This window comes from Molossus molossus, unplaced genomic scaffold (assembly GCF_014108415.1).
Source record: "Molossus molossus isolate mMolMol1 unplaced genomic scaffold, mMolMol1.p scaffold_m16_p_4, whole genome shotgun sequence".
Classification (NCBI taxonomy): Eukaryota; Metazoa; Chordata; class Mammalia; order Chiroptera; family Molossidae; genus Molossus; species Molossus molossus.
In genome coordinates this window covers 3,927,780-3,943,629 of record NW_023425377.1, presented here as the reverse complement: position 1 = coordinate 3,943,629, position 15,850 = coordinate 3,927,780, and the positions used below count along the sequence as shown (strand labels likewise).

The 15,850-nt window shown below is 41.5% G+C and overlaps 1 protein-coding gene across 3 annotated transcripts in view; it reads left to right on the top strand.

Moving 5' to 3' along the window:
* BAIAP2L1 (BAR/IMD domain containing adaptor protein 2 like 1) overlaps window positions 1-15,850 on the top strand; it is a 79,627-nt gene that overhangs the window by 30,443 nt on the left and 33,334 nt on the right. For all 3 annotated transcript variants that reach the window (XM_036240443.1, XM_036240442.1, XM_036240441.1), the window contains exon 3: window positions 5,731-5,817. In XM_036240443.1, the coding sequence (XP_036096336.1) occupies window positions 5,731-5,817 (87 nt within the window). The remainder of the gene's footprint in view (window positions 1-5,730; window positions 5,818-15,850) is intronic.

The following is a 15,850-nucleotide window of genomic DNA, read 5'->3' as shown; positions in this document are numbered from 1 at the left end:
AACTCTTCTACCAAAAACAAAAAAGACAGAAGTGTGTAAAACTTTGAGTAAGATGATTGACAGAAGCAGGAAACTGCAGATCTACTTCAGAATCAGTTATTAAAACACTTAATTATAATGTAAAAGTTAAAGGGGGGAAGGGACATTAAAATAACGACTACAATTGGTAATGAATGCAAAGTAAAAAGGGAAGATTTGTGACAAAACTATAAAAGAGGAGGAGAAAAAGGACTGAACGGTTACAGGTGATTGAAGAGGCAGTCATAAGAAAAGGAACTACTGCATGTATGAGATGTTTTACTACCACAAAGCAAAAATCCAGGAAATGGGGGGGGGAAATTATAGAAAACCGCCAGACGAAAATAGCAGGCAGAATCACAAAGGAAAAGAAACTGGAGATACAGAGCAACCAGAAATCAAAAGCTAAAATGGCTGTAGTAAGTCCTCATTCATAAGTAATCACCCTGAATGTAAATGGACTGAATTCACCAATCAAAAGGTACAGAGTAATGAAATGGGTTAGAAAACAAGACTCGTCTCAGCTCCAAAGAAGAACATGGGATCAGAGTGAAAGGGTAGAAGATGGTACTTCAAGCGAATAAGGAAAAAAGGAAAATGACTCAATCAGAAATGAAACAAGAAGTTACAGTAGACACCACAAAAATACTAAGGATTATACAAGAATACTGTGAGCCCTGGCCAGTTTGGCTCAGCGGTTAGAGTGTCGGCCTGCGGTCCGGAGAGACCCGGGTTCGGTTCCCGCTAAGGGCACGTACTTCGGTTGCAGTTTGTCCCCGGCCCTGGTTGGTCGTGCGGGTGGCAGCCACTCGATGTGTCCCTTCACGTCGATGTTTCTCTCTCTCTCTCCCTTCCTCTCTCTCCCTCCCACTCTATCTGTACAAAAAATGGAAAAATATCCTCGGGTGAGGATTAAAAAAAAAAAAAAAAAAAGAATACTGTGAAAGGCTGTAGGCCACCAAGTTTGATAACCTAGAAGAAATGGACAAAGTCTTAGAGATACATAACCTTTCTAGGCTGAACCATGAAAAATTGGAAAACCCAACTAGACCGATCACTGGTAAGGAAATTGAAACAGTAATCAAAAACCTAAAAAATAAAAGTCCGGAACCAGATGGCTTCGCTGATGAAGTCTACCAATCATTCAAAGAAGATTTAACACCTATCATTCTCAAGTTTTTCCAAATATTGAAGAGGGAATACTTCCTAACTTGTTATGCAAGTTCAATATCACTGATACCAAAACAAGGCAAGGACAAAACAATAAAAGATTACAGGCCACTATCTGGTGAACATAGATGCAAAAATCCAAAAGAAGCCCTGGCCAGTTTGGCTCAGCGGTTAGAGCGTCGGCCTGCGGTCCAGAGAGACCCGCGTTTGGTTCCCGCTAGGGGCACGTACCTCGGTTGCAGTTTGTCCCCGGCCCTGGTTGGTCGTGCGGGTGGCAGCCACTCGATGTGTCCCTTCACGTTGATGTTTCTCTCTCTCTCTCCCTTCCTCTCTCTCCCTCCCACTCTATCTGTACAAAAAATGGAAAAATGTCCTCGGGTGAGGATAAAAAAAAAAAAAAATCCTAAAGAAAATATTAGCAAATTGCCTGGCCAGCGTGGCTCAGTGGTTAAGCATAAGCCTATGCACCAAAAGGTTGCTGGTTTGATTTCTGGTCAGAGCACATGCCCAGATTGTAGAACAAATCCCCAGTGGGGAGCATGCAGAAGGCGGCCAGTCCATGTTCTCTTATTGATGTTTCTATCTTTCCCTCTACCTTCTTCTCTCTTGCAAATCAATAAAGAAAAAAACAATTTGTTAAAGAAAATACAGCAATATGTTAAATGATAATATATCATGATCAAGTGGGGTTTATTTCAGGGATGCAGGGATCGTTCAACATCTGCAAATCAATCAATGTGTACAACGCAGTAACAAAATAAAACACAAAAATTATATTAATAGATGCAGAAAAAGCATTTGACAAGAAACAACATCTATTTATGATTAAAATACTAAATAAGCCCTGGCTGGTTTGGCTCAGAGGTTAGAGAGTCAGCCTGCGGTCCAGAGAGACCCGGGTTCAGTTTCCTCTAAGGGCACATACCTTGGTTGCAGTTTGTCCCCGGCCCTGGTTAGGTCAGGGCCGTGCGGGAGGCAGCCACTCAATGTGTCCCTTTCACGTTGATGTTTCTCTCTCTCTCTCCCACTCTATCTGAACAAAAAATGGAAAAATGTCCTCAGGTGAGGATAAAAAAAAAAACCTAAAATGGGTATAGAAGGAAAGTACCTCAATACAATAAAAACCTTATATGACAAACCCTCAGGTAATAAATATCATACTGAATGGTGAAAAACTGAATTGAGATCAGAAACAAGACAAGAATGTTCACTCTTATGGCTGTTATTCAACATGATACTAGAATTTTTAACCAGAGCAATCAAGCAAGAGAAAGAAAAGGCATTGCAGATGACATGATTCTATATAGAAAACACTACAGAGTCCACCAAAAGACCACTAGAAACAATAAATATAATTAAGTTGCAGGTTCAAAATCCAACATACCAAAATCTGTTGTGTTCCTATATACTAACAATAAAATTTCAGAAAGAGAAATATAACAATCTCATTTACAATTGCAATAAAAAGGATAAAATCCCTCAGAATAAACTTAGAAGGTGAAAGACCTGTACTGAAAACTGCAATACATTGTTAAAAAGAATTAAAGACACACAGAAATGGGAAGATGTTCCATGTTCATGGATTGGAAGCGTTATCATTGTTAAAGTGGCCATATTACCTAAACCAATATGTAGACTTAATGCAATCCCCATTAAAATCCCAATGACATTTTTCACAGAAATAGAATAAAAAATACTCAAGATATGTATGGAACCACAAAAACCCCAGCCAAAACAATCCTGAGGGATCAGGGAGGGGAGGGGGGTTGGTGGTATCACACTCCTTGACTTTAAACTATACTACAAAGCTATAATAATTGAAACATTATAGTATTGGCAGGAAAACAGATACCCAGACCAGTGGAACAGAATTGAGAGCCGAGAAATAAACCCACACATATATGGACAACTAATTTTCAACAAAGGAGCCAAACACATACCATGGAAAAAGGAAACTCTCTTCAATAAATGGTATTGGGGAAACTGGAAAGCCACATACACAAGAATGAAACTATACTGTTATCTGACACTGTACCAAAAACAACTAAAAATGGATTAAAGACTTGAGTATAGGACCCGAGACAGTAAAATACATAGAAGAAAACATAGGTACTACATTTATGAAACTTGGTCCCGGGGTTTTTTTGTGAACTCCAAAGACAAGGGAAGTAAAAGAAAAAATAAATAAATGAATGGGACTACATCAAACTAAAAGGCTGCTACACAGCAAAAGGAACAATCAACAAAGTGAAAGGCAGCCAGCCAATTGGGAGAAGATATTTTCAAACAATATCCAAAATATGTAATGAACTACAACAACAGCAAAGCAATCCAAAGAACAAACAATTCCATTAGAAAGTGGGCAGAGGACCTGAATAGACACTTTTCCAAGGAACACATACAGATGGTCAACAGATATAAAAGAAATGGTCAACATTACTAGTTATAAGGGACATGCAAATCAAAGCAAAATGACATATCACCTCACACCTTTTTAGAATTTTGATTATCATCAAGGCAAGGCAGAAGTGTTGGAGAGGATATGGAGAAAAGAGAACCTCACATGCTGCTAATGTGTGAATGTAAATTGGTGCAGTTACTAATGGAAAATAGTATGGAGGTTCCTCAAAACCTTAAGAATAGAGCTACCATATGACCTAACAATCCCTCTTCTGGGTATCTACCCCTCCCAAAATGTGAAAATGCTTATTTGTAAAGATGTGTGTACCCCTATGCTTATTATAGCATTATTCATAATAGTTAAAGCATGGAAACAACCTGAGTGCCTTTGAGGATGATGGGATAAAGAAGAAGTGGTACATCTATACAATGGAATACTACTCTGCCATTTCATAAAAGTATGAAATATTGCCTTTTGCAATAACATGGATGGATCTTGAGAGTATGATGGTAAGGAAAATAAGTCAGATAGAAAAGGACAAGAACCGTACGATTTTACTCATATGAGTGATATAAATCAAAAAACAAACTCATTTATGACAACAGAGTGGTGGTTACCAGAGGGGTAGAGAGGTGGGGGGGGCAAAGAGGGTGACAGGGTTCAGACACATGGTAACAGGAAACTAGACTTCAGGTGGTAAGCACACAGAGTATACAGATGTCGTATTACAAAGTGTCTACCTGCAATTTATATAATATTAACCAGTGTTACCCCACCCCAAATTTAAATAAAGTAGAACTACTATGCTTCATTCCTTAAAACAGTAAGTGGTAGAAAATCTCTTAATGTGCTTATTTGCAAAGGGAGCCAAATGAAAATATTATTTTATTCTTTATTCTGAATAAATTATATAATGTTTAAAGTTATTTCAACTTTATCATAAAAACAAGCATATTTTGCTAGACAAAGAAGGTTAAATAGTTTGAAATGTAAGTCAACAGATAATGAAAAATTTCACTTTGTGTGGGTTCAGACCAAAAATTTTATTTAAATATTATGTAATCCTGTGTACCATTCTCCCACAAACTTGCATTTCAGTTTATCTCAGTACCTTGCAATTTAAAATCTTCATACTAAACTATTGCATATATTATCTTGACAAGCTACTGGCTACAATATTGTTTTTAGGTGGAGTTGTCTCTTTTCCTGTTCTGAGGCCAAAGAGTTTAATAAAAAAAAACCAAAACACCATAATTTAGAGCTGAGGAAGTGGAAGTGCCTTAGCTGGAGTTGTGTACACTCCTCTGCCTTGCCAATGACATTGGGAATGTCCCAGAATATTTCCAGTTCATTCCCCTTCATGAAGCAGGGCGATAACATCGCCGACCTATGTCTTAATGTTGTTGGCTAGAACAACTTAAGTAATGACTTGGAAAGTCTACATAAATGCAACATATGATTGATCTTTTTTTTTTTTATTATCCTCACCTGAGAACATTTTTGCATTTATCTTCAGATAGAGCGGGGGGGGGGGGGATAGAGAAAGAGAAACATCGATGTGAGAGAGACACATCAACTGGTTGCCACTCACACAACCGCAACTGGGGCCAGGGACAAACTGCAACTGAGGTACGTGCCCTTAGCAGGAACCAAACCCGGGCCTCTCTGGTCTACAGGCCGACACTCTAACTGCTGAGCCAAACTGGCCAGGGCATGATTGCTCTTTTTTAAGATTATGATTCTACTTTAAGATTATCCTTCGTCTTATGAAATAACTGTATAGTAGCACATTACATTTCCCAAGCTTATATACATATATAGCAAAAGCCATAACTTTTATGTTAGGAACACATTCATCCTGAACTGGCATCAGGAGCAGGCAGGGCCTTCTCTGGACTTGTGCCTGCTGCTGGACGGTTCCCCAGGGCTGGTCCGAGGTGAGAGTCCCATGGTGCTCTCCAGTGGTGGGGGCCTCCGCCCCTGGCACAGCTATCAAGCACACACCCTGCCTTCTGAGAGCCACACTGGCCACAGCCCAAACCTTCCTGCAGCCAAGGGGACTGTGGGATACGTGGGAGAAAACCTCTGCGTTGTTTCCCCCTTTTCCTAAGTGATGATTTTGTGTCACCTTCCCTGTCTAGCTATGATCCTGGCGGGAAAAGCCTACTACGATGGAGTGGCCAAGATTGGTGAGATTGCCACTGGGTCCCCTGTGTCGACAGAGCTGGGTGAGCTGATCATCATTAATTATAAACCCAACTCGGGCTGTGGTTTGGGGGCCTTTCATTCTGTGAGTGCTGATGAGAACACGTGAAGTGGCCCAAATCCAAACTAGAAAGGAGAGCTAGCCCAGCACCCCGGTGTGTGTACTTGTGGGACGATCGAGTTCACTGCAGTGTGTCGAAAGTGGAGGCTTATTTAGAGAGCAGGCCAAAGCCAGTGCCTGGCCTCCCTGCTCCTTAGGAATTGGGCTTCTGCCTCTGAGGCTTGAACTCAACCTTTTCCCCCTGAAGCACAAAGCCCAGGGAGCTCTGACCTACATTCTTGACTGACTTAGGGTGGGCTGGGCCTCCCCGCTCTGGCAGGGGTGTTTCCTGACTCACCTAGCAGCAAGTCAGCCCTTTGCATTCTGTTCTTGGCTCTCGCTGCTGCCACAGTTGCTCCCAGTTGTGATTTTTCCAGTCTTGCCGGTATGAATTGGTCTCCTGTGCACACGGAGGGCGACCACACCCTCGGCAGTGCCAACTGCCAAGGGAATCTGGGTTTCTGTTCACAGAGCCCATTCTCCCAGTACCATCTCCTAAGGGGGGGAAGGTCAATTTTTTAAATAGCCCCACACATAATGATCAGTTTTAAAACTTGTCGAATATGTTTTATTTTACAAAGGGTAAAATTTCTGGCTTCCAAATGTTCTAATTTGGAAGGTTCAGAAAACCAAAAGAAAAGGTAGGTGAAGTATGTGGGTGATTAAAGAAAAGTGGGTCTGTCTCCACTTAAAGGTGGAAAGGAAAGCAGAGGACAGGCATAGGAGCATACATTTCAAGTTCGTATAATTCACACCATTTCTGTGTGAAGTGTCTTGAGGGTTTTCAGCATTGATTGGAGAACTCTTCTTGTTTTTTGTTTTTTCTTTTTTTTATCCTCACCCAAGGACATTTTTCCATTTTTTGTTCAGGTAGAGTGGGAGGAACAGAGAGGAACAGAGAGAGAGAAACATCAATGTGAAAGGAACACATTGAGTGGCTGCCACCCGCACGACCGACCAGGGCCAGGGACAAACTACAACCGAGGTACATGCCTTTAGCGGGAACCGAACCCGGGTCTCTCAGGACCGCAGGCCGACGCTCTAACCGCTGAGCCAAACCGGCCAGGGCTGATTGGAGAACTCTTAACTGACCCATAAAAGTGGAGGAACAAATCTGAGGTGTGATGACAGTGGCGGGGTTGGAGGCTGGGCTGTAGGCTATGAAGTGAATCTGGGTGCTCATTAACATTCTCTAACAAAGTTTGTACTTGGAGCGTCTGTAGTCTTTAAAACCTAGAGATGAAACCTAAGCCTGAAACAGTGCTCAATGATGAATAAGTCGGTACTCCTGTCTTTACTAGAATCCATTACATGCAGAAATTTTTCAAAACCTTGCCTGACTTGTGTTCTTTTGACATGCTCTGCATGCTCTGGTGAGGCCTGACCTAGAGTAGCTCTGTCCTAAGCAGGATCAGTGTAATACTATACACCCTGGGATATTGGAGGGATGGCAGAGATGATTATAGGGTTCCACAATATAGGACTAAATGAAAAAGAAACATCCTATCTGTGTCAAGCATGGGGGAAAAAAACGTATGACCCTCACATTAAAACTGGTGGTGTCTGACTCACCATCGCTCAAGTTTGCCATTTTTGTTTTATGGATCTTGCCACTGTTTAAATAAGACTTCTGTTCCACACCTTGTTTGATTCAGCTGTGAGTTCATAATGTTGACTCAGCTATTTCCACAGCAACAGTGTTGTTATGAACACAGGCTTAAAACTTCAGTTCCAGTAAGGAAAGTATGTTGCAATGGTGAGGTTTCATGTGGCGGTATGTTTTTTTTTTTTTAATTGTTTTTCTTTATTATTGATGTTAGATAGGAAGAGAGAAGGAGAGAGAGCTAGAAACAGCGATGAGAGAGAACATCGATTGGCCGCCTCATGCATGCCCCTCACTGGGGATTGGGCCCACAACCTGGGCATGTTCCCTGACCGGAAATCAAACTGGCAACCTCTTGGTGCATGGGTTGATGCTCAACCACTGAGCCACACCGGGCAGGTGCAGCTGTGTGTTTTATTCAGAGGGAATAGGAGTACCTTTTTGTTGTGTTTTATTTTTGTTTCAAGTTGTCTCAGATAGTTATTAATTTTCTACTCATTTATATCAACTCCATGATAAAGTTCTGTCCTAGTTAGAATTGCTTGTGGAGGCTTAATATTAACTTATTTTGATTTGCATAAGTTTTTGTTGTTGTTGTTGGTAAAGTTTAGACTAAAACACTACCCTATATCTGTTTAAGATCCCTGTATGGAAGTGTAGTGGACAGTTCATAGAAAGAAAGAGAAAGACCTAGGTAGATTGCGTTTTTCAAGAAGATTTTACTGAGTTACTGACTTTATTATGAAACCTGTTATAAATTCTGTCTGATAAAACTGAAGGGACGGTCCTGGCCGGTTTGGCTCAGCGGTTAGAGTGTCGGCCTGCGGTCCAGAGAGGCCCGGGTTCGGTTCCCACTAAGGGCACGTACCTCGGTTGCAGTTTGTCCCTGGCCCTGGTTGGGTCGTGCGGGTGACAGCCACTTGATGTGTCCCTTTCACATCGATGTTTCTCTCTCTCTCTCTCTTCCTCCCGCTCTATCTGAACAAAAAATGGAAAAATGTCCTCGGGTAAGGATAACCAAAAAAAGGATGTATCATGTGAAGACCATGAATCATTTCAAAATTGTTTTTCCTTAAGATTAATGTCTCTGAAAATAAAGGTCCTGTAGCTTAAATGTTTTCGATTTAAAAATATTGCTCTACCTCTGGCCAGTATAGTTCAGTGGTTAGAGCATTGGCCTGAGCACCAAAGGGTCTTGGGTTTGGTTCCCAGTCAAGGACATATACCTGGGTTGCAGGTTCAATCTCTGGCCCAGGTTGGGGTGCAAGCGGGAGGTAACCAATCAATGTGTGTCTCTCACATCGCTGTTTCTCTCTCTCCCCTCCCTCTCTCTCTTCCACTCTCTCTTTAAATAAATAAACAAATAAATAAATGGATGGATGGATGGAAAAATATTCTTGGGTGAGGATTAACAAAAAGTATATATTTTTTAACCCCTGTGTTTAATTGTTAAGTAATAAGTCGTATGAATAATAATTCACGTAACTCAGGTTGTCAGGATGTGTGCCTGTTATCACACACACAAGTCTTTACCACATGTACACAGTTCAACTCAAAGAACTACTCATTTATTAATTCACTTTTAAGTATATTTTATTGATTTTTTTAGAGAGAGAGGAAGGGAGAAAGAGAAACATCAATGTGAGAGAGATAATAACAATCGGCTGCCTCCTGCACACCCCCACTGGAGATTGAGCCTGAAACCCGGACATATGCCCTGACTGGGAATCAAACCAGGACCTCTCAGTCTCTGGGATGATGCTCAATCCATTGAGCCACATCGGCCAGGCAGAACTGTACTCATTTAAAAGAGGAAACTGAACTCTGGCCAAGTGCTCAGTGGTTAGAGCATCGGCCCTCGGACCAAAGAGTCGCAAATTTGATTCCCATCAAGAGCACATACCTCGGTTGCGGTTCGTCCCCAGCCATGGTCATGGGGTTCTCTCTGACTCCCTCTCTCTCACTCACTCCCACTCTATCCGAAGATAAATAGAAAAATGTCCTCAGGTGAGGATTAAAAATAAATAAGTAAAAGAGGAAACTGAAATTTGTGCAAAACTTCCGGTTTTGTCCCTAAATCAAACAACATTTATTTTAAAAACTTAGAAAATATTGCAAAGGTTGAGGAAAAAACACATGGTCATGGGGTAATGTTTCGGCAAAATATTTAAAAGAAACTTTGAACCTGTTTCAGCATCTTTAAAGCATAGAAAAATAAAGCTTTTTCTTATTTATTTCTCAGGAGACCTTCTTTGGGAAGTTGACAAATTTGCTTTGAGACTCTTACAGCTCACCATTACATAAATTTAGAATGTTACTTTGTTTCTGTTTAGTCAGCTATTATGTTATTTTGAATCAGTTATTAAATTGTTTGGGCCAGTTTCTTAAATTGGGCACAAATCAGAAGATTTATATCCCCTCACCACCAGGGAACTTAGAAAAATCATAGGTTTTCTTTTGTTATTGATAGAATGTTTATAGGTCATGTAATTTAAAAATGTATATTTATTACAGTATTGCCTTGCTGGTACTCAAAATTCAACTTGACAGTCTTAGGTCTTAAAAATAAGAGAAGGGGAAAAAATCTGAAATATTTTATTTTTATTTATTTCTTTTTTAAATCCAAACCGGAGAGCATTTTCCTCATTTATTTTCAGACAGAGAGGGAGAGAGGAAGAGAAAGAGGGAAACAATGATGTGAGAGAGACACCTTGACTGGTTGCCTCCCGCACAACCCCAACCAGGGCCGGGGACAGAGCACAACCAAGGTATGTGCCCTTGACCGGAATCAAACCCGCAACTCTTTGGTCTGTGGGCCAACGCTCTAATTGCTGAGCCAAACCTACCAGGGTGAAAATCTGAAATATTTTAAAAGAAGTGTTATGTATTCACAAAAAATATTACAAATATATTCCTACGGTTTAGATAAAAGAATCTAGCCCTGGCAGTTTGGCTTAGCGGTTATAGTGTCGGCCCATGGACCTAAGAGTCACAGGTTCAATTTCAGTCAAGGACACGTAACTCTGTTGTGGTTTGTCCCTGGCTCTGGTTGGGACGTGGGGTCCATGCAGGAGGCAACCAGTCAATGTGTCTCTCCCTCCCTCCCACTCTATCTGAAGATAACTAGAAAAATATCCTCGGGTGATAAAAAAGAATCCGTATCAGAGTTGATGAGAGAGAGACGTTGAGCCAAAGCAGTTATTATTGCCTGAAACCACTTATCTTTTAGATGCAAGTTTGACTTGCTTTAAAGAGATTAAAATCCATCCCACAAAAATAGAAAATAATTAATAGGGAATTTATTTTATTGGCTGAACACAGCAACTATTAAGTGCCAGGCACTGTTCTAAGCACCTTACAAATACTAACTCCTGTACTCATCCTCATAGCCCTCTGAAGTACCTACTATTATTTCCATTTTACAGGTGAGGAAACGGGGGTTCAAAGAGAGTAAGTGTGTGCTCAGGTCACCCAGCTGGTTAATGGCTAGTTAATTTGATCCAGGCAGGCTGCCAGCTATGTGGTCTATCAATGCCAATTTAATTGTGTCTATGTCCGAAGATGTGCTTTTTCTAACATGCTTTATTTTGAGGCAATGAAGCTGAACTTGCCCATTGCAGCTTAGCAGGTAGAAAAGGCTGTGTTACATAGTGAACCGTCATATAGTCTGACACTGACTCGGCACGGGTAAGCCTGTATTTTGTGTTTCCTTCCAACATAATCAGGAGTTGTTATAAGAAAAGCATTCCTTCTTTCAGCTTTGAAGTAACTATATGTGGAAGTGATGTACTATAATTAGTAAAAAGAACTACAGATGTGAAAGCTAAGTTGTCATATCAAGATTCATCAGTTTCACAGTCAATGCTTCCTAACTGCATGGTGGGTGCATCCTGAATGTAACTGGCTACGTTATTGTCTCGGTTTCATCTCACTGTATTGTATTTGCCTGTTCTCTTAAGTTTGAATTTTGAAGTATGTGAAGAGCAGATTATCTTGCTTAAATCCAATTTTCACAATTATTCAAATGGGTCTTTTACTTCTTGAAGGATATCGCGTGTCCTTTCAACTCAAATGGGGAGAATGTAGTGGTGGGGTCAGTAGTAAGGGGTCGCAGTGAGGGGTGGTGGCCCAGGGGATCAAGGGGGCTCTGCCTCACCACCACCACCATCAGTGTTTACAAGAACTACTCACATCACATCCTCTTACAAATGTGCAGTGTCTGTTTGTGGCACTGTGCTAGGCCTTAGAGTATATGTCAGAAATAAATCCAGTGAGTTCTAGCACACAAACAGAGGAAGGCAAGGGACTTTAAAGCATGCCAAGAAAGGATGACTCAGGTCTGAGGCACAGGAAACCACAAAGGGATGTGGCCCCTATGACAAGTTGAGGAAGGAGGACAACTAGGTAAAAGGGAGCGTGACATGCCGAAGACGGTGCAGATAGAGTCAGGACATGAGTGAGGCCTGACTTGGCACACGTTCCCAGGCATGTGGAGGGGGACAGCCTTGATTGGGATTAGCTAGATTCCTCATTAGTGCAAGTGAAGTTGTGAAAGTTTGGGGGCGGTGAATGAACCTCCTCTGGTGCTCTTTCCTGTAAACATTAATAACAGAGAAGATGCCAGCGAGCCCATAAGAAGATGCTCAACCTCATCAGCCACAGGGAGATAGCACTTCACACCCAACGGAGTGACTATAATTAAAAAGACAGACAATAACAAGTGTTGGCAGAGATAAATTAGAATCCTCACACATTGCTGACAGGAATATAAAACAGCGATTGTGTTGGAAAAGCGCCTGCTAGTTCCTCAAAGTTTAAACAGTTACCACATGACCCTGCAATGTCATTTCTTAGATACTACTCAAGAGATATGACACCTATGCCCACACAAACTCTTAGCAGCACTCGTCCAGCAGCTGGTGAATGGATACACTACATAGTACACGTGGGAGTATTATTCAGTCATAAGGAAATGAAGTCCTGATGCATGCTGCAACATGTTCAGTGAAAGCAGCCAGGTTTAAAAGGTCACATGCTATACGATTCCATTTATATGAAATCTCCACAGTTGGCAAATCCTTAAGAGACAGGAAGCTGCCCAGCCATTGTGGCTCAGTGGATTGAGCATCATCCCAAGACTGAGAGGTCCCAGTTCAACAGTCAGGGCACATGCCCAGGTTTCAGGCTCGATCCCCAGTAGCAGGTGTGCAGGAGCTGGCCGACCAATGTTTCTATCTCTCTCTCCCTTCCTCTTCGTCTAAAAAAATTAATTAATAAAATTTAATTTAATAAAGAGAGACAGGAAGCAGCTTGGTGGTTTCCAGGGGAAGGAGAGAATGGGGAATGAGTGCTTAGCAGGTGATGAAAATGTTTTTGAACTGGATGATGGTAATGGTTCTACAACATTGTGAATGTACTAAATGTCACTATTGGTAAATTATGTGTATTCTATCACACAAAAAGAAGAAGAAACAACAAAAAACCATAACTGTGCTACTTCTTAGAAGTTCCCAATATGGGGTGTCCTAGTTAAGTCACCCTTAATATAATAAAGATGAGAATAAATCAGAAGGCAGGTGCCACATATTGCCCGGCCCCTTAGAAAAGGCAGGCAGACCAGCAGTACTGTTATTAACATCCAGTCATGACTGATTCTCCTCAGCTTTTCACCAGAGGAGAAATCTGAAAACCCGAATTAGAATTCGGGTTGGTCAGAAATCTTTAGACAGTTTGCTCTGTGCTTTACAGCACGTCCCACACATGCTACCTCGTCACTGCAGCATGACCCTGTGACGAGTTTTATTTGGCCCTGGCGCAGTGTGAATAAGGCAATAAGTGGGTTTTGTTGGCATTACTGGAAATAGAGTTCGAAAGTCTGACCTCATTCTCACAGCAGTCCTCTGGGGGGGGTGTATGATCCTTTAGTGACATCTGTTGTAGGGACATTCCGGAGGGGGAGGTGCCAACAGTTATAACGAGTGTCCCATCCCTGTCCCACACAGCAAGACTTTTGATGGGGCAAGGATGTGAGAGCTAGATATACTCCAGGATGAGCTTAGAAATGTTTGTTGCCCTGGCTGGTTTGGCTCAGTGGTTAGAGCATCGGCCCTTGGACCAAAGGGTCGTGGGTTCGATTCCAGTCAAGAGCACATACTTGGGTTGCAGGTTCAGGCCCAAACCCTGGCCAGGGTCATGCGGGAAGCAGTCAGTTGATGTGTCTGTCTCACATTGATGTTTCATTTTCTCTCTCCCTCCCTTTCACTCTCTCTAAAAATCAATGTAAAAATATCCTGGGGTGAGGATTGACAACAAAAAATGTTTTCTGATTGACTAAATGAGTATATCAGATAAGGGTGTTGGGGCTCCGCCATTCTAACTCTATGCACTAGGTTTCTCTAGGCTATCATTTACAGCGTTAATAAGCTTGGTCCCTGCCTTCAGGACACCTACAACATAGAAAGGGGGATTATGAAAATGTATACATACGTAGCCCTTTTTTTTTTTTAAATCCTCACTCAAGGATGTTTTTCCATTTATCTTCAGATAGGGTGGGAGGGAGAGAGAGAGAAACATCAGTGTGAGAGAGACACATCAACTGGTATGGTAGCCTCCTGCATGACCCCGACCAGGGCCAGGGACAAATCACAACTGAGGTACGTGTCCTTGATCTTGGAATCGAACCCACAACTCATTGGTCTGTGAGCTAGTGCTCTAACCGCTGAGCCAAACCGGCCAGGGCTACATATATAGCTTTAATAAAGGACAAGTGCAAGAGTGAACGGTACAAAGGCTATAGGATTTCATGGGAAGAGGTGAACACACCTGCGTCTGGGTTGGAGGAGGTGGAGGGGAGCTGATGTTAGGGTATGCTGCAATATCCTGATGGTCAGCATAGCAGGTAGAAAGGATGGCGGTTTCTGGTGGAGGGAGCAGATAGAGAGGACAGGATAGTTCAGTTTGCCTGAGATTTGGGCTCATGGAAAGAGAGGATCATGGGAAGTAATGGGTACAAATTAAAATTGGAGCCTTGTTATTTTGAGTAGTAGGCCGCGGATTCTGTTTGCATGTCTTGTTTCAAATAAGAATTTATATATATTAGGACTGAAAGGTGTTGAGTTATTAAAAGCTGACTAATATTTTAGGAGCATGGGTTCACAGATAAAATAAAAATTACAAGGTGACTAAAGAGGCAAATTACATGGCAAGCTCTTTACAACTAAGAACTGGACTCAGAGTCCAAAATAAGCCTTTTCCTGGAACTCTCTCATGTGGTGAAGCTGATGTATATATGATTTGGGTGTTTATAACTCGGGCCATGGCTGACAGTCAGCAGATTCCATTGTTGTAGCAATAGAAATGTGACGTAATGAGGTCTCTTTTCTCTACATAGATATATGACTCAATATTTTAATCTCATCTCACTTTTATTTTCTACTTAATCCTGCCCAGCTTCCCATTTCATATAAATATTTTGAAATAGCTTGAATCCTTTAAATAGTTTAGAACTAGACTTTCATTTTATAATGAGTATTAAAGTATGCTTCAAGTTTTTTTAAAAATTACCTTTACTGCCCTGGCCAGTTTGGCTCAGCAGTTGGAGCATCAGTCCGCGGACCAGAGTGTCCCGGGTTCAGTTCCCGCTAAGGGCATGTACGTCGGTTGTGGTTTGTCCCCAGCCCCAGTTGGGGTCGTGTGGGTGGCAACCACTCGATGTGTCCCTCTCCCATTGATGTTTCTCTCTCTCTCTTCCTCCCACTCTATCTGAAGATAAATGCAAAAATGTCCTCAGATGAGGATGAAAAAAAAAATTACCTTTACTAAGAAAAAAACAGTTTCTATCTAATAAACAGTTTCTATCTTTATTATTTTTAAATGTTTTTACATAATTAAAATCTATGACTGTATAAACACTTTTGTGCGCTGCTTTTTTTAATTTAGTGTTCCACACGTATTTCTTTGCATTCATACGTCATTCATTGACTCATCATTTTTGATAGCTGCCTACATTTCACTTTTTTAAATTGTCCTCTGTTGTTACTGAAGTGGAGTCCCTGTTCTGGTGAAGGGGGTGAGCACTGTGACACTGGAATAAATACAGGGTTTGTTTCTGATTAGCTTTTTTGAAAAATTGTTCCTTGCCCTGGCCGGTTTGGCGCAGCAGTTGGAACGTCGGCCTGCGGACCAGAGAGTCCTGGGTTCGGTTCCCACTAGGGGCACGTACCAAAAAAAAAATTGTTCCTTAACTGAGGGGGGAGGAATCCTTCCATGGTATTCTGAAAAGCACATAAAAGCAAATATTCAGTAATCAAGGGATCACAGTAGTTTTTCTTTCCTCATTTAAATTGTACTGTAC